General features: G+C 43.4%; 2 protein-coding genes across 3 annotated transcripts in view; one reads left to right on the forward strand and one right to left on the reverse strand.

Moving 5' to 3' along the window:
- Positions 1 to 418, reverse strand: part of LOC147341495 (uncharacterized) — a 786,153-nt gene extending 785,735 nt beyond the window's left edge. The window contains exon 1 of the transcript XR_015158808.1: positions 231 to 418. The gene's annotated coding sequence lies outside the window, so the exon portion shown is untranslated. The remainder of the gene's footprint in view (positions 1 to 230) is intronic.
- Positions 419 to 1,624: 1,206 nt separating this feature from the next.
- On the forward strand, positions 1,625 to 15,937 carry LOC147341503 (cancer/testis antigen 47A-like). Of its 2 annotated transcripts, XM_086387328.1 has the most exons (3): positions 1,625 to 13,338; positions 14,183 to 14,324; positions 15,335 to 15,937. In XM_086387328.1, the coding sequence occupies exons 1-3, from the start codon at positions 12,660 to 12,662 to the stop codon at positions 15,345 to 15,347; spliced, it is 834 nt and encodes a 277-aa protein (XP_086243454.1). In that variant the 5' UTR covers positions 1,625 to 12,659; the 3' UTR covers positions 15,348 to 15,937. The 2 variants fall into 2 exon arrangements, with proteins under 2 accessions (XP_086243454.1, XP_086243453.1); XM_086387327.1 differs by lacking the exon at positions 15,335 to 15,937 and having other exon boundaries at positions 14,183 to 15,073.
- Positions 15,938 to 25,591: the final 9,654 nt, after the last annotated feature.

Raw genomic sequence — 25,591 nt, forward strand, 5'->3', positions numbered from 1 at the left:
ACAACATAAAAATCACAAGGAAAACAAGAAAATATATCCTTGAATAGCCTTATGATCAGGTGGTAAAGAATTTTTAAATTCAACGAATATGAAGGAAACAGAAAAGGAAAACATTGGGAAACTTTCTACATCAGAAAAGAAAACCAATATTCTTAGAAATGTAAGCAAACGTAAGAGGCACCTGCAAAATGAGAAAACCACAGCAAAAAGAACAAAGCTTTATGTCCTACCCTCCACCTGATAGCATCTTCGTCTCTCAGTGCTCCACACAGGAAAGCCAGGGCCTAAACCCGACCCAGGAACCAGAGGGAAGCTGTGGAAGCTCACGGACCTGAGAACCACGTGACAGCACCACACCAAACCAGAGGGCTGTTACTAAAAGCCTGAGTAACTACCCAAGAGCAGCCACCTGCAAGCTGAATCCGGGGTAGGAATGACCGAGGCTCTTACCTAATTTTGTAGATTAGAAAACGCAGGCCCAGAACAGCTAAATGAGATTGCAAAGTCGTAACACCTGGTAAGCGTTAATGCCAAATTTGGAACCCAGCTGGGGTTCTGCCTCAGCTGATCCATCTATGAAATGAAGACGTTGGATTAGACCCCTGGTTCTCCAAGTGCAGTAGCCAGACCAGCAGCATGAACCTCACACGAGAAGTCCTTGGCAATGCAAACTCTCAGGTCTCCCCAGATCCAGAATCCTCACCACTGGGATGGGGCCCAGCAATCTGTGGTCCCACAAGCCCTCTAGGGTGCTTCCTATGTGCACCGAAGTTTGGAAAACCGATGGATTCCAGGATGTCTAAGGGCCCTTCTAGACATTTTCGGGAATGTCTGAGCATTGACCTCCAGGCCATTTGGCACAAAATCACACTACTCTTAACCTACGACCAAACTGTGGTATAAAAGCAAAAGTCTGATTGCAATTTGTAATACTGGGAATAAATGCCGACCCATTGGTGGAACTTAAACCTATTGTATGTTAAAAGCTCCCTGTCTGGATTCACTTGCATATTGCATGCTGGTACTCCTAAACCAGGCCTTCTTCCTGGGGTCTGCTTAGAGAGAGGACCAATGAGCCCCTCTTCAATAAAGCCAAGTGCGGGGGTGTGGGGGGGGCAGGGGGAGGGACAAGGAAGAGATAGCCTGTCAATCACCTTTTTGCAGCAAATTCTCTTAGGCTTAGAGGCCTCCAGGACCAAACATCCTGGAGGGAACAGCAGGGGCCAACCTTCCCTGAGCCTGGCTGCTCCCGTTTGACATGCCCTGACCTAGGTCAGATTTCAATGCCAGCTCAATGCCAGGTGACACGGAGGGAATCTCCTAGCCTGACAGTGAGGTCCTACCCTGACAGTGAGGTCCTGCTCTGTGTTGAGGCCACCAGACTTTCTATTCTGGGAAGGGGCTCTGTTCCTCAGCCATCCTTGCCTAATCCTGGTCACCCATCAGGGGGGCTATCACCTAGGCCAAAGCCCAGCACCCTCCCTAGCACGCCCCAGCCCCAAAGTCCCCTCAACCCAGCACTCGCCCAGCCCTGCAGCCCCCTCACACCAGCAGTCCCCTGGCCCCGCAGCCCCCTCACCCCAGCAGCACCACTGAAGCCACCTTCCCAGTTGGCTCTCACCTCTGCCCCCACTTCACAGCCAGAGCTATTGAGGTTTTATGTTGGATGAAAGTGACATAAAACCAGCTTTACTGGCCCAACCAGAGCCTGTGCTGTGAAGGATGGAAGGGAGGAGGGGAAGATGGCAGTCGTGTCCAAGGGAGGGTTGAAGACTTTCAACATTTACTTTGATTTGGAGGAGGCAGCTCTTGAAAGTCAGGGGAAGGATCCCACCTCAAGGGGCCAGAAAGACAGACTACGGTGCCTTGGGCTGCCCAACATCTTTCCCCACCCACACCCTCCTGGCCTGTGTATCTTAATGAGATGATAGAGGACACTTGAGCAACTTGGCCTCGTAGTTCACCAGAGGAACATAAAGGCCCTGAGGTAGGAAAGCAGAAGACCTTTAAGCTGTGCGCAGGAGACTGTTTTCTGTCACAGAGTCTGTGGCACGGAGACTGGAATGTGCCACGATTGAGGGGCACCATGCTGTTGAGAACAGGAAGGAAGAAAAAACTGTTGAGGGGAGGCAAATTCCTCAGGCTTCCCAAGAAAGATGTGCTGCTTCACTTGTAGCACGTGTAAGCTGTTTTCAGGACTTGATTAATATCATTAAGCAACTTAATGCCCCAGAAACTTCCAGTTAGAACAGGCAAAAACAAAATCTAAACATCATAAAGTAATTCATGATACTGAGAGAAAGTATGCCTCTATCAACCTGTATGATAAGAGATACAAAATCATCTTGTGAGCTTACAGATGACGAAAATAAATGGAAACCAGGTATTGCGGAGGCAGTTGTTCAGGAAATCAAAAAGAAAACTTGAGGAAAAGTCTGACGGTAAAAGCCACCCTGAAAGAATTCTTTATCTTGGCAAGAAAGTTTTGAAGAATGCAGAATTCTCAGAAATATGATTCAGAAAGTCCATGAGCCTATTTTAGAGCACCTGAAATACTTGTCCACAAGTTCTCAGATGCTGGAGAGCCTACGAATTTCACAGTTGAACTTCTCTGAATCCAGTGACTATTTCTCAAATGAGGTGCTGAGTGAAACATATCTAATAAAGTCATACCTGGATGATTTTGATCCTTCTGTTCTCACGGACCACAAGTTATAGGCTGCATTGGGTGCTGAATACATTGGAAGTAGAATGTCACTCAGAATGCATTAAGGAACAGGATAGCAAAGGAAATGGAATTTCTAGAATAGGGTACAAAACAACTTTCAAGGACTCATACTTCAGCTACTTTTGTACTCTAGAAATTCCAAAATTTAGAATACTAAGTGGGGTTGGTACAGGTAAAATTCCGGAAGATCAATTGCAGTTCTCTTTCATGAGTGTACAAGATCAGTATTTTACTCAACAGGACAAGACGCACAGAATGATGACGATGACACAGGCGAAGAATCAAGAGAGAAGAAGCAAAGCAAGAGGAAGAAAATGATTAACCAGAAGAAGAGGAAGAAGAAGCCTAAAATAAACACGACTTTGCTGAATGCAAGCTGCAGTGAGCCAAGGGCGTTAAAGATCATTAGAGAATAGCTTGAACATACGCTGCACTGCTTATACCTTCTTTTAAAAAAAGTTTCTAGGTACCTAATAAGCAGCTTATAAAAGGTTTTAAAACCAGTGCTTTCTTCACTTTTCTGCCAGATACATAATTTACTGCATCCTTGAACATCCATAGTTTGGTTCTCGTGAAGTACTTTTGTCATAGGTATATACCGACAGCTGTAAAATATCAGAATCCTTACTGCAAACTAAGAGTGGTTTAAAAGCCTTCCTGAGAAACCAATTGAAGCAGTTTTCAAATTAGCTTACTTGACTTGTGCCTTCATCATTGTGCTGTAGAAATGTAGTCTCTTGTACTCACTAGTACACAATGCACTTTTAACCGAACCATGTGCATGGTTAAGGGTTCCAGTAAGCCACCTTCAGTACTGTCAGCTTCTTTAAGGATCTTTGCACTGATGTTTAAATCAAAAGAAATTTGGAGACAAGTGATTCATCACTGGGGTGTTAATAAAGTCTTGTCTTCATTTTATACTTAGCAGAGCAGTTTTTGTAGCACTCTACCTTCTAGGAATGCTACCTGTTCACCTTTTGGTAAACTTGCATCAGATTATTTTGTTGAAAGAAGGCTAAAATATCAAGGGGCAAAAGATGCTCTAGAGCTGTGGTCCCCCACGTTTTTGGCACCAGAGATAAGTTTCAAGGAAGACAATTTTTCCACGGACCAGGGAGGAGGGGGATGGCTTGGGGATGATTCAGGTGCATTACATTCATTGTGCACTTTATTTCTATTGTTATTACATCAGGTCCACCTCAGATCATGAGGCACTAGATCCCGGAGGTTGGGGATGCCTGCTCTAGAGCCAGTCAGTCAGTTCAGTCGCTCAGTCGGGTCTGACTCTTTGCAACCCCGTGAACTGCACCACGCCAGGCCTCCTTGTCCATCACCAACTCCCAGAGCTTGCTCAAACTTATGTCCATCGAGTCAGTGATGCCACCCAACCATCTCATTCTCTGTCTCTTGCTCTAGAGTAGTGGTTTTCAAAGTGCGGCTCCCAGGGTAATGGTCTAGGAGGTCACATGGTGCAAGTGAGCCCAGCCCTCCACTTTGGCTAAGACAACAGAAGAAGAGGCTCACCTCCATCTAAGACCAACCTTAATTCACTGGCTCCAAAGTGTTGACGGTAAAGTGACTAGGACCCAAGGGCTCCTCTGGAGAGGAGACTAGAACACCTTGGAACTTGAGTCACACACCCCTCTGAGGATAATGATTTCCTGGAGGTAGTGGAGAAAAGTGTAAGGCAAAACTAATGACAGAAGAACATAGATCCGGTGATGCCATTTATATAAAGTTTTAAAACATGCCAAAAATGCTATGTACTTTGGGATATAAGTGTATATTTAACAACCTCTTTCATTTCCCAACAATGTAGGCAAAGTACATGGGAATGAAACACCAAACTCATGACACCAGTTACCATTTGAGGAAAGGATGTGCAGACCTCCAACTCCGTTTCTATTGTTTTGTTTCTTAAACTCAGCAGAGATTACCTAGGACCCAAGGAAGTTTCTATTAGTGCTCATACCTATAGCCTTATGTGTGACTTTAAATGTGCCTAATCTCTAGAATCGGGGTAAGAAAGTGGGTGAAAGGTAGTTCATCAGAGAAAGGGAGTTTGGGGGGAAGGACTCATTCCACAATTAGTTAAGGTCACTTAGACACCCATTCAGGATGGCATTAGCAGACTGCTTCTCCAGTATGCTACAATAGCATACTTCACAGGCAGCCTCCCTACATCCCATCTCAAGACCCTCACTGTATGGAACCTCAAAGAATCTTCTTCACTTTTCTGTCTTAAAGTACCAAATACCTCCAGAGACAAGTTGACCTGAGGCAAAGCTATAAAAGTGGAACAAGACTTGCATTCCTAGATCCTTTACCTGTTTTTTCAGTGACATCCTATCAAGCAGTGGCCCCTGCTGTCCTCCTCAATTCCACCATCATCCCCAAGCACCTAGAATCAGGGTCACTGTCACTCCCCAGATAGGCCTCCTATCCCTGGGAACACCCCATGCCCCCAGATCTTTCCTTCATTCTCCTACTCATCTGCTCTCAAGGTTCCTGTCCCAATTCCTCAAGACCCTGCCTAATATAATACCTGGCTAATGATACAAAAATAATAGTATTTTCAGGAAGGATGTGATACCAAGTTAACATACAATGTACTTGTCTCTGAAAGGTCCTATGAAATGATGCTAAGATAGGCAATTTCAAACCCTGTGGCAAAGTAGTGGAAGAAAATTTTAGAGGATTTTTAACTTACACTATGTAAAGACACAGCAATTTAATGTGTTAACTCTCTGACCTCCAAACGTTGAAATTTAGAATGAGCTAACCACAAAGCAAACAAACATTTACACTGATGTAATTCTCTGCCATCTTATATATATTTTAATGACCAAATTAAAAGACTTTTTTTTTTTCCTAGAACTTGTCCCCTTCAATCTAAAGATACTTATGTGTGTGTGTTTGTCACTCAGTCATGGCTGACTCTTTGCAACCTCGTGGACTGTAGCCCACCAGGCTCCTCGGTCCATGGCATTGTCCCAGCAAGAACACTGGAGTGGGTTGCCATTTCCTCCTCCAAGGGATCTTCCCAAGCCAGCGATTGAACCTGGGTCTCCGACATTGCAAGCAGATTTTTTACCATCCCTCCGGCAATATGATATGTACTGGTATATAGAGAAATTACCCAAACTTTACCAACATTCAAGGCTCAACTTTAATCTCACCCACTGGGGGCTCTCCAAATTCATAAATGTGATCCTACACAGAGTAGCATTTGACTTGGTAACTTATACAATTAACCAATACAGAGGAAGCAAGTTGTTTATAGTCATTTAACAAATGTTTAAGGGGCCTCCTTGGTGGCTCAGGGGTAAAGAATCCGCTTGCCAATGCAGGGGATGTGGGTTCAATTACTGGTCCAGGAAACCTGTGTTCTAGAGTCCGTCTACTGAGTCACTACTGAGCCCACATGCCTAGAGCCATGCTCCACAACAAGAGAAGCCTCCACAGTGAGAAGCCTGCACCCTGCAACTAGAGACTAGACCCTGCTTGCTGCAACTATAGAAAAACCACTGCAGCAATGAAGACCCAGTGCAGGCATTCATAAATAAATCTTTAAAGTAAATAAATAAATGTCTCAGTATTTACTCTGTTCCAGATATCATTCTAGGTGTTTGGGGGACATAATGAAGAAAACAGACAATAAGCTCTGATTTTGTGGCACTTAACTCTTGGTGGTGCTCGGGGACGCTGGGGAGTTAGGACAGGAGTAATAAAAACAAAGATAAAATGTATTAAATGGGAAAAGTTCAAAACTATGAAGGAAATAGAAACGGTGGTAATATAAGAGTGTTTGAGGGTGGCACTGCATGACAAGTTGAATTCCACACCCATGGTGGATTCATGTCAATGTATGGCAAAAACAATACAATATTGAAAAGTAATTAGCCTCCAAGTAAAATAAATAACTTTTAGAAAATCAAAAAAAAAAAAAAAAACTAATCTGAATTCCAAGGAGGAGGCAGCCATAGGACAATTTGGGTGGAAGATTCCCATGAAAATTACTAAGAACATAAAAGTGGGGGAGGGGGCATTTCTTCTGTACAGAAGGCAAGGAATTACTGATTGAGTGTGGACAAGAGGACCAAATTAAAATTCTGCTTCCTCTGAATAAAAAGGGCATGCTTAGAAGTTGAAAAAACCCAGACAAACCTCACTAAGAACCCTTAATTCTGATAATGCTCATTGTATATTATCATGTTAAATATTCACAAAAACCCTGTGGGGTGGTAATTATTCTCTTTGTTAAGATGAAACTAAGGACAATAGGTAAGTTTACCCTAAGCCACACAGCTTTTAACAACAAAGGGACAGAAAACGTAACATGATCAAGAATATCTGTTTGCAATCAACAGCCAACTTCCTATTATTTAAGGGTTGGAGACTGGGATTCTCTAATCAAAGAGAAGAATTAACAATCAGAGTCTTTTGCCAACTCAGAAAAATGAAACTGAACTATTGCTAAATAGCAGAGTGATCATTTCTAGATAGTGAGATTAAGGGCGATTTTTATCTTCTTAATCCAGGCTCTGTTCCTTACTGGCTGTGTATCCTTGAGAATGTTGCTAAACATCTCTGTGTTTGGTTTCCTTATTTGCAAAAGATGGATAACAACAGTACTCACATCATAAGGCTATTGCAAGGAGTAAATAACATAATCTATGTGTTTAAAATAGTGCCCAACCTATAAGTATTTAATAAATGCTAATCATCATCATTATTTCAATATAATTTTAATTTGAATTGTTTGAGAATAAGTCCATATGTTTAAAAATCATTTGTATTTATCTATGATTTATCTACCCATGTCTTTTGCTTATATTTCTATTATTATCTTCTTCATTTGTATGGGCAAGATGTGAATTTTTGATACCCTCTTTAATCTTATGTGTTTTATTAATCTGTTGTACAAAGAATATGTATTATTTTTATAAAGAAGAAAAGCGTGGGATCCTAAAACTTGCCAGAAAGACCTTGGAGGGCCTTAGCAGAACTTTTCTTGACTCAACTCATTCCTAAATGCACCAAAACTCTTCTGCTAGCTCTACCATCATCTCAATGGTTTTTTGCTTTGGAGGCCAACCTCCTTTTCAGGGCAAAGGGCAAAGTCTTTATTGGAGCCTTCACGGCCCTATTTACTTTAAAGGCCCATCGGCCACTCTGCTCTACACTCCTGCCATTTTGCTCCCCGGCTAGGTACACACCAACACATCTCTGCCACTCTTCATGCTGCTTCCTTTACCTACAGGAACCTCCTTGCCCCTGCCTTTTTACTGCCACTTGAACTCCTAGCTTCAGGATCCCCTGAAATGCCCCCTCTTCCACACTGTCCCAGGCACCAGCCCACCCCCTTCATCTACTGGCCATAGCTAATCATCCACTCTCCCATGCTTCCTTAACACTTGTGCTCATCCTTATTACAGCACTGAACAGAGTGAGTCGTCATTGCCCAAGTGTCTGTCTAACCCTGTAGATCGTAAACCAGAACAAGCCATGGGTCTCAGATAACTGAGTCCCCATGTCCGAATATAATTCCAGGTATATAGTAGGTGCTTACGTGTGCTCAGTGAATGCTTAAATGACTAGGGGCTGGAGTGTTTGTCCTATAGCTTCAAGTGGACAGACTAGTTGTTCCTGACCTGGAAAGACACTTGTATGATTTCTCTTGTTTTGTTTGCTTAGTTTGGTAACATGCTATCTCCTCTAAAGTGAATAGTCATGGTCTTGTTCAAACTTCTGAAGAAAGAATGTACAGAGATAGGAGGAAACAAAGAAAGCATTAATACTCTGGTTTCATGGGTGGGGCAACTTCCCTGGTGGCTCAGATGGTAAAAAAATTGGAGACCTGGGTTCGATCCCTGGGTCGGGAAGATCCCCTGCAGAAGAGAATGGCAACCCACTCCAGCAGTCTTGCCTCGAAAATCCCATCGACAGAGGAGCCTGGTGGGCTACAGTCAATGGGTTTGCAACTTCTTATAGGGGAAAAAAAAACCCCGTCTACCTGGGAGTATGTGTTTCTCTGTTAAAGAAGAATGGAGGCAGTCCTGTCACAGCATGGGATAGGAAATGGGAGTGCCCTAATTAAGCACCTTCCTCACCCAAGGACCTCCATCGCATCACCCAGGTCTGCCCTCTGGCCAGAAACAACATCTGCCTCTTCTTCCTACCCCTCAGTTCAGTTCAGTTTTTCACTTATATCCGATTTTTTTGTGTCCCCATGGACTGCAGCACACCAAGCTTCCCTGTCCATCACCAACTACTGGAGTTTACTCAAACTCATGTCTATTGAGTCAGTGATGCCATCCAACCATCTCATCCTCTGTCATCCCCATCTTCTCCTGCCTTCAACCTTTCCCAGCATCTTCCCCAGTCTTTTCAAATAAGTCAGTTCTTCACATCAAGTGGCAAAAGTATTGGAGTTTCAGCTTCAACATCAGTCCTTCCAATGAATATTCAGGACTGATTTCCTTTAGGATTGACAGGTTTGATCTCCTTGCAGTTCAAGGGACTCTCAAGAGTCTTCTCCAATTCCAAGGTTCAAAAGCATCAATTCTTTGGTGCTCAGCTTTCCTTATGGCCCAACTCTCACATCTATACATGACTACTGGAAAAACCATAGCTTTGACTAGACAGACCTTCCTATTCCTAAAGTGAAAATGAAAGTGAAAGTGAAGTCATGTCCAACTCTTTGCAAACCCATGGGCTACTACCCAAGCCTAGCCTACTAGGCTCCTCTGTCCATGGGATTTTCTAGGCTAGAGTACTGGAGTGGGTTGCCATTCCCTTCTCCAGGCAATCTTCCCAACCCAGGAATCGAATCTGGGTCTCCCACACTGCAGACAGACACTTTACTGTCTGAGCCACAGGGAAGGCCACAGGCTTTTTTACAGCCAGGGACTCACTGGCGTTTACAAGCCTATTTTAACAAGGGCCACACAGAGACATCATCCTGTCTTTATTGTCCTTAGTTTGGGCCTGTTGCCCATCTTTTGGGTCCAAAACCTCCCTCCTCTGAGAAGCCTTTTCTGAGAAAAAACTTTCAATGCCTTTTGACTCACTTGTTTGAGTTCATGTATTACAGTGTAAAGATGGAAATGTTTTACACCGTCAGTGTCCTCCAGCCAAAGATCACAAAAACATGCCTGTAGTTGAGTGAGTTCAGTTTACTATTCATTGCAGTAAGGGAGAACACACATCATGGGGGAACCATGTGATGCCTTCCCAAGTATCAGAAAGAACCTGTTACAGAGGCTGGGGTTTGGATGAGTTATTTGGGGAAGTTTTTCCTTCAAGGAAACAGGGGTTTGCTCTAGATTAGATGTCTTTAGGTAGCTGAGGCAATTCTCAGCTTGGTATTTGAGTAAATCTTCCCTTTAGGGAGAGGAGACTAGACCCAGAATAAAGACCTAATTGGTCAAGAAGTTGTAGACATTCATTTTAGCCAAGAGAGGGGGATGTTTAGTCATGTATGATCTTCTTTTTGGTCCTGTCTTGTCTCCTTTCAATGTGGTCTCAGAGTGACCATGTCTGATGTTCATGTTCTATCACACTGGTCTAAGACAAGTCCAGTAGGAAAGAAGATGGCCAAAGCTCATGTGTGAGGTATGTTTCAATTCCAGATTAAAGATCAGGAGATTGGTCCTAGTCCTGGCTCTTCTACTAACTGGCATGACTTTGGGGATGCCAGTTAGCAGCTCTAAATTTTAGTTTCCCTATTTATTATTTTTTTAATTTTTTAAAATTATTTTTTTTCTTTTTTTGTTTGTAGATTTCTTTATTAAATTTATTTATTTCAATTGGAGGTTAATTACTTAAAAAAAGAATGGTCTTAGATTCCATATCTAAAGGCCTTTCCAGCCCTCAAACGCTAAGAGAATGTGTGTTTCTCTTGCATCTCTTCTCTTTATAGGAAATGCTAAAGGGGACTTGGCCACACATCCTTATGTGTGTGCATACTAAGTTGCTTCAGTTGTGTCCGACTCTGTGTGACCCTATGGACTATAGCCCCCTCCCCCACCCCCCAGGTTCCTCTGTCCTTAGAATTCTCCAGGCAAGAATACTGGAATGGATTGCCATGCCCTCCTCCACAGAATCTTCCCAACCCAGGCGTCAAATCCGGGTCTCTTACATCTCCTGCACTGGCAGGCAGGTTCTTTACCACTAGGGCCACCCCGGAAGCCCACAAAACCTTACAGAGGGGAATTCATGTGTAACAAATGGTATTATAGGTGAGCTGTTTAAAAATCAACTGAGATTTTAATCTTAACACTGTGAGTCATTATTGATCCCAAATTAAGAAGTTAAATGTAAACATTCAGAAGATAGCCAAAAACAAGTAAGTATAAAATTCATTTCTGGATGAGAAAAGATGTACAAATTTATAATGTTTAAAACAAGAAAAAAGAAAATATTATTAGATTTTACAAAATAAAAAAAAACTACATACTTAGAAACATTCACCAACTTACAAGGCAAAATCAAACTAAAAACACATTTTCAACAAAAGTAGTATCCTAAATATAATTCCATCTTCTTCCATCTACCTCACTCATATTTTCATTGAACGCCACCTATACAGATGATAAAACTGAGGCCTAGAAATGATAAGCAACTGTTACAAGATCACTTACGGCAGCAAATGTTAAACCAACTCAGACCTCAGATTGGGATTCTGCCTCTTTTTTGCTGTCTTTATAATGAGAATTTTGGATTAGAGATTACTGACATTGCCTTCCAAATTTAAACCAATGATTTACAGCAACACCATGCTCCATTCAGGAGGTGAGACAGAGGAAAAATGCAAACACTGAAATTCGGTTGGAACTGAACTGAATGAAAGGGAAAAAAATCCCCTCTTTACAATTATGAGACTTATTAGTATTTTTCCTAAATGTAACATCCAGATGTAATCGGTTATGTCTTTTTCAAAAAATATTTTTAGTGCTACAAAACTTTTTTACAGAATGACTGTAAAAGCAGTTAATTTCTGTATAATTTTCAAAATTACACTTGGGGTCTGGACTCAGTGGATCTTGAGATCAATAAAAAGTCTGAGACTGTTTCCTCTGAAACATCCTAGAAAGGTGGCCCTTTTAAAGTCTGTCATGCTTATCACTTAGGAGATGACCTGATCCTTTAAAGAAACCTCTCTTTTTTTATTCAGTCTTCAGAGCTTTAAGTGAATTTGTCTGGGTTAATTATACACCTTCTAGCTCCTAACTTCTCCAACACTTCTCAACATTCAGTTCTGACTGCATTCATTTCAATTTGTCTACTCTTTTCCAACTATTTTTCACTAAGTTAAATTGTCCAAATTCTCTTTCTCTTCTTCGGAGGTTTTTAGTACTGCTAACATCTGAGATATACAACATTTTTATGACCCTGTCTCTATTCACATGAGCCATTACCAGGTGGAAATTCCCAGGTGGGAAATTTCTCACAGTTCACATGGCCCAGGATGCCTTCATAAATACTTTCCTGCACAATTACATAAAGGACACGAGCCTAGAAGACCTCCACACATGTCAGAACCCTAACGCGTCAAAGAACAAGTAGGCAATTGTGAGCAATTTGACAACCAAGGGCCTTGGCCGTTCATTGGACACAGAGCACGTCAATCCTTGTTTGTCAGCAAATGAGCCCAGAGCTCGTGACGAGGGGTCACATGCCACCGTTAACTGTTCCGGCCCCGCCCCTCGACTGTGGCCTGCTCCACTGCCTGAGGCCCGACTTCCGTCGGACGCTTCCGCCATTGGCCGCCTACCCTCCCGGACGTGGGGCCTCCTCTGTGGTCCCTTCCGTGACTGCCTCGGTCCATCTCACTTCCCTCAGGCTCCTCTCAGGGCAGCCACTTCGGGTGCCACCACCTGCGCCATTGCCATCGTCGCGTGCCCGGCTGAGGTAACTGCCGGCTACCATGTCTACCACGGGGGATGGAGATCTGACCCATGGCGGGCAGGAAGGCCCAACAGGTGCAGTGGGGGCCCAGGCCGGAGCCCGTGATGGTGTGGACCGCAACTCTGAGCCTCGCAGGGGTGACTCCATGCCTGAGGCTGAGGCAGGTGGAGTTGTGGGGGCTTCAGGAGGCCCGAGGGAGGCGGCCCTGGAGGGCGGGAACGCTGAGGAAGACTCCGACATCAGGCCAGCTGAGGAGAGGGAGGTGGAGGAGCAGGCGCAGGGCGTGAACCGCATGGTGGTCTCGCGCCACTTCCCCATGAGCGGCTTCAGCCTAACGGTCCTAAATCTGATGCACTCGATGATGAACCGTTTGTCCGACAACCACGTCATACTTCCGCCAAATGACGACCGCGTGTTGGTCTGGCACCAGACCAGGCTGCGCTTGTCTGACCACAGCTCAGCCGCCGTGGCCGGGTTATCCGAGGTCCAGGTACCATTGGAGGAATCGGGGGAGGGGCCGGCTGAGGAAGCCCCGGATCAGGACGTGGAGCAGGCTGAGGAAGCCCAGGAGGCGCAGCAGGCAGAGGAAGCCCAGGAGGCTAAGGCACCCGAGGAGGCCTCTTTATGGGAGACGGCCACCAAGGAGTCTGAGGAGCCCAGCTTGCGGGAGATGCCACAGAAGCCTGTCGCCCCTGAGAGTGAGCATTCGAGGGGCGGGGGGGAGTTGGGAGGGATGGAGACACTGGCATCTGCAGGCCGGATCTGGGGACCAGGGATCCCGAGGAGGGGGCAGGCTCAGACGGGGGGGCGTGCCTCAGGAGGGGAGGCCGGGAGTCAGGGCCTCCTTTAATCGAAGGCCAGAGGGGCCCAGTAGAAGCCCAACCTCATAACGACTTCTTTGGTTTGGGGTGAAAATAAGCTGCCCTCTGCCAACCCTGGTAAAGGTCTGAGATGAACAGTGCCAGTTATGAGCCCACAGGTGAAGGTCAGTGGAGGCAGGTGTTCGAGAGGGAGCTTGAGAGGACATGGAAGAGAACAAGCAAATGGCAGACCTCATATTTGGTTCATAGCTTTTAAAAATGTCAAGATTCTTGGAAAGTTGATCCCAAAACATTATGAACTTATACAGGAGCACTTGGTCAAAATGAAATATTTAGGGGATTGAGGAACTCAGGAGCTTCCCCATAGAATTTGTTATTGAGGTGAAGCATATTTTGGCGAAAAAGTTCTGGCCAAAACATCCAGAATGCATCAGACCCAGAGGATTCTGATCCTTGAGCACAAGTAATCAGTAGCACAGGGTGACAGATGTACCAGAAAAAAAGAAATAATGTCATTGTCAAAATGATCAAGCAGCAGCAAATGAGGGCCATGGAAGTGTTGCATCCGCCAGAAGGAAGGCCCCCAGTTACTCTTTTCTTAGTTGCTTCTGTCCTCCTGCTTCTCCTAAGGGTAGAGTACTGGATATCTTGCCATTCCTTAGGTGTTGGGATGTTTTTTCTGTGAATGTCTGGTCCCAAAGTCTATTATTCCTCTCTAAAGAAACAGCTGAATGCCAGGATGAGAACTCCAAAGAAGAGGCGCAGGGCACCAAAAGTGAGGGGAAAGAAAAGAAGTATAACAGAAAACAAGAAGAACCAGAAAAGGGTCTGGACCCAGCAAAGGACAGGCCCAGAAAGTCCAGGTATCTGTGTATAGCTTTGAAAATAACCCAGCTGTTCCCAGGCATTTACCAATTTTGTTTTTGCTTTTTAATTCTCAGAGTAAATTAAGAAAACATTGGTTTGAAATTAGTTCAACAACTCAAATTTACCTAATGTTTATAGAACATTCCTGTTCCCACTAATATAAAGAGCTTGAAGTGAAATACACATCATGGCTTCTCATTTGTTCTTATGAGGTCTTTTGTCCTCTATCTGTAAGACTACCAACAATTTGTAAATGTGTCAGTACCTAAGACCAGTATTTCTTTAGAAAACAATGACTAAAAGCAACAGCAACTGGGCTGTGCACTAGTTTGGCCTTCATTTCTTGACCACAGAAGTGCAGTCGCCGGCATTAAGAGAAGACCCCTTTTAGAGCGTAACTATTTACGAATAGCAAACAGTTCAGAATTTCAAGTAGGACCACATTTAGTGATTAATAGTGAAATATTTGTTCAGTTGTAGATTTGGGTATTTTATATGACAGTCAAAAGAAACAGTCATAGGATGACTGATGTTTATCACTGAGTTGGTAGTGAAGGTATATGTATTGTCTTTTAATGATTAACACTTTCTCCCTCGTTTGCACAGTGATATGTTTCATAATAACAGCCTCTTTCTCATATGGTAGATATGGAAACCGAGGGTCTGGGAGGGTAAGGGAGTATCATCTGTGGAGTGAGCACAGGCTTTTAAGGTAGAAAGAGTGATTTTAGTCCCAGACTAGCCTCTCAAAAGAAGGGGGGAAAAAAAAGCATTTATGGTGTTGGGCAAGAGGGAGACAAGATTGGTAGGATCACATGATTGAAGCCATCGGGTTGTATATGCACCCAATATCCAGGGTGAAGGTTACAAGACGAAAATGGGTTTTTCTTCTCTCCTTGTTGAGATACAACCCTCAGATGCAGCAGACTGTTTTCTTAGATCTAGAAAGTTTCTGGTGCTGACTGATGCTGTATAATCATTCATTTTCTCTCATTTCTTCCTGCAGTTTGGAAGACTAGAAAGAAGACAAAGAAGAAAGGATCCATTGTTCGCTATTTTTAGATTTTTCAGAAGCCCATGGGAATATTATTTACATTGATTTTCTTCCAAAATCCATCCCCCAAAAAGCAACTGTCTAATAATATCTAGTAAAAAATCCAATATCTAATTGGGTTTTATCTTCCACAGATATATTTGACAGCATTTGTTCTAGTTAAAACTAAGTTTTAAAGTAGTAAACTGAAATGTAGATAGATTTATGTATATAAATAATCCTGATTTAAATCTCTTTAAAAATGAGAAGCAGTTTTACATCATTGGAAGGCATCATCACATTCCACCATTTGATAAGCCTGTTGTAAATACTTTTATTGCAGCCCCCCCCCAAAATTTTTATTTAAAACAGTTCTGTAAAGACAGAAATAGAGGTCAAGGCTTTAGATCTGAACTTGTTTACTGTACTAGTCACTAGCCATGTGTGGCTGCTGAGCATTGAAAATGTGGCTAATCTTAGTTGAAATGTGCTACAAATGTAAAAGATGGTGTAAAGTCTCACTAATAACTAACTACCCATTGAAATGATAATCTATTAAATATAGCATTAAAATTATTTTCTCCAGTTCCTTTTTACTTTTTCAAAAATTTATTTATTGCTACACGTGGGCTTTCTCCTCTTACGGTGCACAGGTTCTCACTGAGGTGGCTTCTCTTGTGGAGCATGAGCTCTAGGGCAAACAGGCTTCAGAGCTGGGCACATGGGCTTAGTTGCCCCTCAGCATGTGGGATCTTCCTGTAGCAGGGATTGAACCTGTGTCCCCTGCACTGCAAGGTGGATTCTTAACCACTAGACCACCAGGGACGCCCTCTTTTTACTTTTTAGATGTGGCTACTAGAACATTTAAAAGTACACAGGACTTGTGTTATATGTGTATTTCATAGTACTGCTTGGTGCTTTTGAAGGAAACCTGAGGGATGGCCCAGCTTGCCTGGAGGCCAGATGGTGCTGCTGAGCCTGAGCCCAGACACTGATTTGGAGCACTGGTTCTCAAAGTTTGGCCCTTAAAATAGCATTATTAGCATCACCCACGAACTCTTAGGCTCCACTCAAGACCTGTGAGTCAGAAACTGGGAGTGGGGCTCAGTAGTCTGTGTTTTAACAAGCCCTCCAGGGGATTCTGATGCAGCCAAGGTTTGAGAAGCGCTGGTTGACAGCCACAGGGGGAGAAGTTGAGACCCACCTATGGTGACCAGTCTTGGTTCACTGCCTTGGGGCTGCTGGAGGTAAATTGAACAGGACGGTAGGGGCTGGACTGGCGAGGAAATTAGGATTCACAGGGGCTGAGACAGACAGAGGCTGTGGATAGGGGATGGCACCAGAAAAATATCCAGGGACAGAGCTGGTTCCAGAAAGTCACAGACATGATACCGGGTATATGAAGTCTAAGAGAAGCTTCACTCAGCAGGAATGGATAGTAGATACATACAAAGTTGCCTGTGAGGATGTATGTATATGCAAGCATACAGAAAGGAATGCAATGGAAAGATAAACCACATTTAGGATGGTGGTTACGTCTTGGGGAAAGAGAAAGACAGCGATCCTATTGGGGAGGGATACATAGTGGGCTTCAACTGTATCTCTAATTTACATTTCTTAAACTGAGTGGTGGTTAAATAGTGTTTATACTAGTATTCTTTATAATTTTGTGCAGATCGGAAATATGTCACAATAAGTAAAAAAGAGAAAAGGGAGAAAGTGGCCTTAATCTTTGAACTCTATTTAAGGTAATAAAAAGATAAAGTTGTAGATGACCAGAGTGGAGGATCAGAGAAGGGGAAGGGCCTGGGGGTTTGAGACTAGACAGGCTCATTTCTGCATTTACTTCAGGCTTCCTAGGTATCTGAAACATGGTCTAGCTGGAACAAACTTTGTTCCCACGGGTTTGGCTCCTGACCTTCTTGTAGATAACTGATAACACATGTTCTGTGGTGGCATGGCTTCTATTCTAACTGTGTGCACAGGCAAATACACACACTACATCCACCTATTCCATCTAAACCAACCCCTGTACTGAACCTTTAAATGGCTGGGACCTTAAGGGTTTTATCTTTCTATCTTTCTTTCTTTCCCAAAGCCCTAAGCAATGAATTTTCCTCTTCGTAGGTATTTAATGTCAATTAAAGTGAAGTAAACTTAGGATCCACACAACTTTTTTTTTTTTTTTTGGTCACGAGTGTTGACATTTTAAAATGTATTATATTATTTCTTATGGCTAGAACCACATGGTGTGACAGAAGGCAAAGCACTCCCTGTCACCATTATTTCAACTAAAACAGCAGGTCAACTAGTACAATTTGAGGCCCTTCAACCTGGTTCTGATTTGTTAGTATTTCTGTGGTGCTAGTTGTTAAAACAGTATTGCTTCCAGGCCCAGGCAGAGATATCTCTGTCTTGAGCTCTAAGCTTTAGAGGGCCACTTTGGTCCTCTTCCAGCCACACCCCTCCCGCCAGGGCCAGGAGCCCAGCCCATGGGAACAAGGGCTGTGTCCCTGCTAGCCCATGCTCCAGTTACCTGGCAGCCCTGAACAGTCCCTAGCCTGCTTCCAGGGCCCGTGTGCTCCTCTTAGACCTGTCCTGGGGAGGGCTGACTGCACTCACTGCTGGGGTGGGTGCTCCCAGGCCCAAGGAGGGGTTGTAGGCCAAGAAGGGAATGCGGCCTGGCCTAGGAGCCAGGGCATGGGCGGGGGAAGGGAAGGAGGGCAGCTCTTCCCACACCATCAGGGCAGAACTTAGAGGAGTCTGAGAATACTAAATCCCAACCTGGCCTTTCAGCTCATTAGGAAGGTACATTTGTCATGGAAGGAGATACAACTTATTTAATGGTTTATCATTTGATTTGAACATTTCAAATATTTTTCGACATGTGGATCCCCAACTGAACTCTTTTTCTGAACCTTGCAAATAGGACAAATTTTTCAGGCAGGCCAGATTAAATATCTGCTCTATCACCCCTTTCCCTTTTTACTCCATGTTACACCTATTCCATGCATACTGGGCATCATGCTTCTGAAAATGTTTTTTAACAGGTACTTATTTTTTAGTTGAAGTATAAATGCTTTACAGAATTTTGTTGTTTTCTGTCAGACATCAACATGAACCAGCCATAGGTATACATTTGTCCCCTCCCTCTTGAACCTCCCTCCCATCTCCCTCCCTATCCCACCCCTCTAGGTTGATACAGAGCCCCTTTTGAGTTCCCCAAATTACATAGCAAATTGCCAGTGGCTATCTATTTTACTTATAGCAATTAAGTTTCCATGTTACTCTCTCCATACATCTCACCCTCTCCTCGCACCCTCCCATGTCCATAAGTCTGTTCTCTATGTCCGTCTCTCCATTGCTGCCCTGCAAATAAATTCATTGGTACCATCTTTCTAGTTTCCATATATATGTGTTTGTATATAATACTTATCTTTCTCCTTCTGACTTACTACATTCTGTATAATATGCTCTAGGTTCATCACCTCTTTAGAATTGACTTAAATGCATTCCTTTTTATGGCTGAGTAATATTCCATTGTACATATGTACCACAGCTCCTTTATTTCTTCATCTTTTGATGGACATCTAGGTTGCTCCCATGTTCTAGCTATTGTAAAGACTACTGCAAGGAACACTGGGGTACGTGTGTCTTTTTCAATTTTTATTTCCTCAGGTTATATGCCTAGGAGTGGGATTGCTGCTTCATATGGTGGCTTTATTGCTAGTTTTTTTTTTTTAAGAAATCTCCATACCGTCTGCCATAGTGGCTGTATCAACTTACATTCCCACCAACGGTGCAAGAGGTTTCCCTTTTCTCCCTTTTTGGTCCCTTTTCTCCCTCTCCAGCATTTATTGCTTGTAGACTTTTTAATGATGGGCATTCTGACTGGTATGAGGCAAGATCTCATTATAGTTTTGATTTTCATTTGTCTAATAAAGAGCCTCTTGATGAAAATGAAACAGGAGACTAAAAAAGCTGGCCTAAAACTCAACATTGAAACAACTAAGATCATGGTATCAAGTCCCATCACTTCATGGCAAATATATAGGGAAAGAATGGAAACAGTGAGAGACTTTATTTTGAGGGGCTCCAGAATCACTGCAGATGGTGACTGCAGCCATGATATTAAAAGACGCTTGCTCCTTGGAAGAAAAGCTATGACAAACCTAGACAGCATATTAAAAAGCAGGGACATTACTTTGCTGACAAAGGTCCCTATAGTCCAAGCCATGGTTTTTCCAGTAGTCATGTATGGATGTGAGAGTTGGCCCATAAAGAAGCTGAGCACTGAGGAATTGATGCTTGTGAACTGTGGTGTTGGAGAACTCTCGTTGAGAGCCCTTGCACTGCAAGGAGATCCAACCAATCAATCCCAAAGGAAGTAAGTCCTCAATACTCATTGGAAGTGCTGAGGCTGAAGATGAAGCTCCAATACTTTGGCTACCTGATGCAAAGAACTGACTCCTTAGAAAAGACCCTGAGGAGAAGGGGACAACAGAGGATGAGATGGTTGGATGGCATCACCAACTTGATAAGCGTGAGTTTGAGCAAGTGCTGGGAATTGGTGCTGGACAGGGAAGCCTGGCTTGCTGCAGTCCATGGAGTCACAAAGAATCGAACACAACTATGAGTGAGCCGAATAATGAGTGATGTTGAGCATCTTTTCATGTCTTTGTTAGCCATGTATATGTCTTCTTTGGAGAAATGCCTGTTTAGGTCTTTTTCCCACGTTTTAATTGGATTATTCGTTTTTCTGGTATTGTATGAGCTGTTTGTATATTTGGAAATTAATCCTTTGTCAGTTGTTTCATGTGCTATTATTGTCTCCCATTCTGAGGGATGACTTTTCACCTTGGTTATAGTTTCCTTTGCTGTGCAAAAACCTTTAAGTTTAATTAGTTTCCAGTTGTTTACCTTTGTTTTTATTTCCATTACTGTAGGATCTTGCTTTGATTTCTGTCATCGAGTGTTCTACCTATGTTTTCCTCTAAGAGTTCTTTAGTTGCTGGTCTTACATTTAGGTCTTTAATCCATTTTGAGTTTACCTTTGTGTATGGTATTAAGAAGAGATGGCAAGAATACACAGAAGAACTGTATAAAAAAGATCTTCACAACCCAGATAATCACGATGGTGTGATCACTGACCTAGAGCCAGACATCCTGGAATGTGAAGTCAAGTGGGCCTTAGAACGCATCACTATGAACAAAGCTAGTGGAGGTGATGGAATTCCAGTTGAGCTATTCCAAATCCTGAAAGATGATGCTGTGAAAGTGCTGCACTCAATATGCCAGCAAATTTGGAAAACTCAGCAGTGTCCACAGGACTGGAAAAGGGCAGTTTTCATTCCAATCCCAAAGAAAGGCAATGCCAAAGAATGCTCAAACTACTGCACAATTGCACTCATCTCACACGCTAGTAAAGTAATGCTCAAAATTATCCAAGCCAGGCTTCAGCAACATGTGAACCATGAACTTCCTGATGTTCAAGCTGGTTTTAGAAAAGGCAGAGGAACCAGAGATCAAATTGCCAACATCCACTGGATCATGGAAAAAGCAAGAGACTTCCAGAAAAGCATCTATTTCTGCTTTATTGACTATGCCAAAGCCTTTGACTGTGTGGATCACAATAAACTGTGGAAAATTCTGAACCAGACCACCTGATCTGCCTCTTGAGAAATCTGTATGCAGGTCAGGAAGCAACAGTTAGAACTGGACATGGAACAACAGACTGGTTCCAAATAGGAAAAGGAGTTCGTCAAGGCTGTATATTGTCACCCTGTTTATTTAACTTATATGCAGAGTACATCATGAGAAACCCTGCACTGGAAGAAACACAAGCTGGAATCAAGACTGCCAGGAGAAATATCAATAACCTCAGATATGCAGATGACACCACCCTTATGGAAGAAAGTGAAGAGGAACTAAAAAGCCTCTTGATGAAAGTGAAAGTGGAGAGTGAAAAAGTTGGCTTAAAGCTCAACATTCAGAAAACAAAGATCGTGGCATCCAGTCCCATCACTTCATGGGAAATAGATGGGGAAACAGTGGAAACAGTGTCAGACTTTATTTTTCTGGGCTCCAAAATCACTGCAGATGGTGACTGCAGCCATGAAATTAAAAGACGCTTACTCCTTGGAAGGAAAGTTATGACCAACCTAGATAGCATATTCAAAAGCAGAGACATTACTTTGCCCAAAAAGGTCCATCTAGTCAAGGCTATGGTTTTTCCTGTGGTCATGTATGGATTTGAGAGTTGGACTGTGAAGAAGGCTGAGCGCCAAAGAATAGATGCTTTTGAACTGTGGTATTGGAGAAGACTCTTGAGAGTCCCTTGGACTGCAAGGAGATCCAACCAGTTCATTCTGAAGGAGATCAGCCCCGGGATGTCTTTGGAAGGAATGATGCTAAAGCTGAAACTACAGTACTTTGGCCACCTCATGCGAAGAGTTGACTCAATGGAAAAGACTCTGATGCTGGGAGGGATTGGGGGCAAGAGGAGAAGGGGACGACAGAGGATGAGATGGCTGGATGGCATGACTGACTCGTTGGACGTGAGTCTCAGTGAACCCCGGGAGTTGGTGATGGACAGGGAGGCCTGGGGTGCTGCGATTCATGGGGTCGCAAGGAGTCGGACACGACTAAGCGACTGATCTGATCTGATCTGATTTGCTAAATAGCAGAGTGATCATTTCTAGATAGTAAGATTAAGGGTGATTTTTATCTTCTCAATCCAGGCTCTGTTCCTTACTGGCTGTGTATCCTTGAGAATGTTGCTAAACATCTCTGTGTTTTGGTTTCCTCATTTGCAAAAGATGGATAATAACAGTACTCACATCATAAGGCTATTCCAAGGAGTAAATAACATAATGTACATGTTTAAAATAGTGCCAACCTATAAGTACTTAATAAATGCTAATCATTATCATTACCTCAATGTAATTTTAATTTGAATTGTTTGAGCGTAAGTCCATATGTTCAAAAGCCATTTGTCCATATGTTTAAAAATCATTTGTATTTATCTATGATTTATCTACCCATGTCTTTTGCTTATATTTCTATTATTATCTTCTTCATTTGTAAGGGCAAGATATGTGTGAATTTTTGCTTCCCTCTTTAGTCTTATATGGTTTATTAATCTGTTGTACAAAGAATATGTATTACTTTTATAAAGAAGAAAAGCGTGGGATCCTAAAACTTGCCAGAAAGACCTTGGAGGGCCTTAGCAGAACTTTTCTTGACTCAACTCATTCCTAAATGCACCAAAACTCTTCTGCTAGCTCTACCATCATCTCAATGGTTTTTTGCTTTGGAGGCCAACCTCCTTTTCAAGGCAAAGGGCAAACTCTTTACTGGAGCTTTCACGGCCCTATCTACTTTAAAGGCCCATCTGCCACTCTGCTCTACACTCCTGCCATTTTGCTCCCCGGCTAGGTACACACCAACACATCTCTGCCACTCTTCATGCTGCTTCCTTTACCTACAGGAACCTCCTTGCCCCTGCCTTTTTACTGCCACTTGAACTCCTAGCTTCAGGATCCCCTGAAATGCCCCCTCTTCCGCACTGTCCCAGGCACCAGCCCACCTCCTTCATCTACTGGCCATAGCTAATCATCCACTCTCCCATGCTTCCTTAACACTTGTGCTCATCCTTGTTACAGCACTGAACAGAGTGAGTCGTCATTGCCCAAGTGTCTGTCTAACCCTTTAGATCGTAAACCAGAACAAGCCATGGGTCTTAGATACCTGAGTCCCCAAGTCCGAACATAATTCCAGGTATATAGTAGGTGCTTACATGTGCTCAGTGAATGCTTAAATGACTAGGGGCTGGAGTGTTTGTCCTATAGCTTCAAGTGGACAGACTAGTTGTTCCTGACCTGGAAAGACACTTGTATGATTTCTCTTGTTTTGTTTGCTTTGTTTGGTAACATGCTATCTCCTCTAAAGTGAATAGTGATGGTCTTGTTAAAAGTTCTGAAAATGAATGTACAGAGATAGGAGGAAACAAAGAAAGCATTAATACTCTAGTTTCATGGGTGGGGCAACTTTGCTGGTGGCTCAGATGGTAAAAATTAGGAGACCCAGATTCGATCCCTGGGTCGGGAAGATCCCCTGCAGAAAGGAAGGGTAACCTGCTCCAGTAGCCTTGCCTCGAAAATCCCATAGACAGAGGAGCCTGGTGGGCTACAGTCAATGGGTTTCCAACTTCTTATAGGGGAAAAAAAACCCCGTCTACCTGGGAGTATGTGCTTCTCTGCTAAAGAAGAATGGAGGCAGTCCTGTCACAGCATGGGATAGGAAATGGGAGTGCCCTAATTAAGCACCTTTCTCACCCCAGGACCTCCATCGCATCACCCAGGCCTGCCCTCTGCCCAGAAACAACATCTGCCTCCTTTTCCTACCCCTCAGTTCAGTTCACTCGTTCATTTATGTCCAACTTTTTGCCACCCCATGGAATGCAGCACACCAGGCTTCCCTGTCCATCAAAACTCCTGGAGTTTACTCAAACCAATGTCTTTTGAGTCAGTGATGCCATCCAACCATCTCATCCTCTGTCATCCCTGTCTCCTCCTGACTTCACTCCTTCCCAGGATCTTTCCCAGTCTTTTCAAATGAGTCAGTATTTCCCATCAAGTGGCCAAAATACTGGAGTTTCAGCTTCAATATCAGTCCTTCCAAGGAATATTCAGGACTGATTTCATTTAGGATTGACTGGTTTGATCTCCTCGCAGTCCAAGGGACTCTCAAGAGTCTTCTCCAATCCCAAGGTTCAAAATCATCAATTCTTTGGTGCTCAGCTTTCCTTATGGTCCACCTCTCACATCTATACATGACTACTGGAAAAACCATAGCTTTGATTGAACGGACCTTCCTATTCCTAAAGTGAAAATAAAAGTGAAATTGAAGTCATGTCCGAGTCTTTGCAATTCCATGGGCTGTAGCCTACTAGGCTCCTCTGTCCATGCGATCCCATGGGCTGTCCATACTCTTTTCTAGGCAAGAATAGTGGAGTGGGTTGCCATTCCCTTCTCCAGGGTATCTTCCCAACACAGGGATCGAATCCGGGTCTCCCGCACTGCAGACAGACACTTTACCGTCTGAGCCACCAGGGAAGGCCGCAGGCTTTTTTACAGCTAGGGACCCACTAGGGTTTACAAGCCCACTTTAAAAAGGGCCACACAGAGGCAACATCCTGTCTTCATTGTCCTTAGTTCAGGCCTGTTGCCCATCTTTTGGGTCCAACACCTCCCTCCTCTGAGAAGCCTTTTCTGAGAAAAAACTTTCAATGCCTTTTGACTCACTTGTTTGAGTTCATGTATTACAGTGTAAAGATGGAACTGTTTTACACCATCAGTGTCCTCCAGCCAAAGATCACAAAAGCATGCCTGTAGTTGAGGGAGTTCAGTTTACTATTCATTGCAGTAAGGGAGAACACACATCATGGAGGAACCATGTGATGTCTTCCCAAGTATCAGAAAGAACCTGTTACAGAGGCTGGGGTTTGGTTCAGTTATTTGGGGAAGTTTTTCCTTCAAGGAAACACGGGTTTGCTCTAGATTAGATGTCTTTACGTAGCAATTCTGAGGCAATTCTCTGACTGGTATTTGAGTAAATCTTACCTGTAAGGAGAGGAGATTAGACCCAGAATAAAGATGTAATTGGTAAAGAAGTTGTAGACATTCATTTTAGCCAAGAGAGGGGGATGTTTAGTCATGTATGACCTTCTTTACATTCAGAAAACGAAGATCATGGCATCCGGTCCCATCACTTCATGGGAAATAGATGGGGAAATAGTGGAAACAGTGTCAGACTTTATTTTTGGGGGCTCCAAAATTACTGCACATGGTGACTGCAGCCATGAAATTAAAAGACGCTTACTCCTTGGAAGGAAAGTTTTGTCCAACCTAGATACCATATTCAAAAGCAGGACATGACTTTGCCAACAAAGGTCCATCTAGTCAAGGCTATGGTTTTTTCCAGTGGTCATGTATGGATGTGAGAGTTGGACTGTGAAGAAGGCTGAGCGCCGAAGAATTGATGCTTTTGAACTGTGGTGTTGGAGAAGACTCATGAGAGTCCCTTGGACTGCAAGGAGATCCCACCAGTCCATTCTGGAGGAGATCAGCCCTGGGATTACTTTGGAAGGAATGATGCTAAAGTTGAAACTCCAGTACTTTGGCCACCTCATGCGAAGTGTTGACTCATTGGAAAAGACTCTGATGCTGG

The sequence above is a fragment of the Bos grunniens genome, chromosome X (genome assembly GCF_055505025.1).
Source record: "Bos grunniens cultivar Pamir isolate PY7600 chromosome X, Bosgru_T2T1.0, whole genome shotgun sequence".
NCBI classification, from domain to species: domain Eukaryota; kingdom Metazoa; phylum Chordata; class Mammalia; order Artiodactyla; family Bovidae; genus Bos; species Bos grunniens.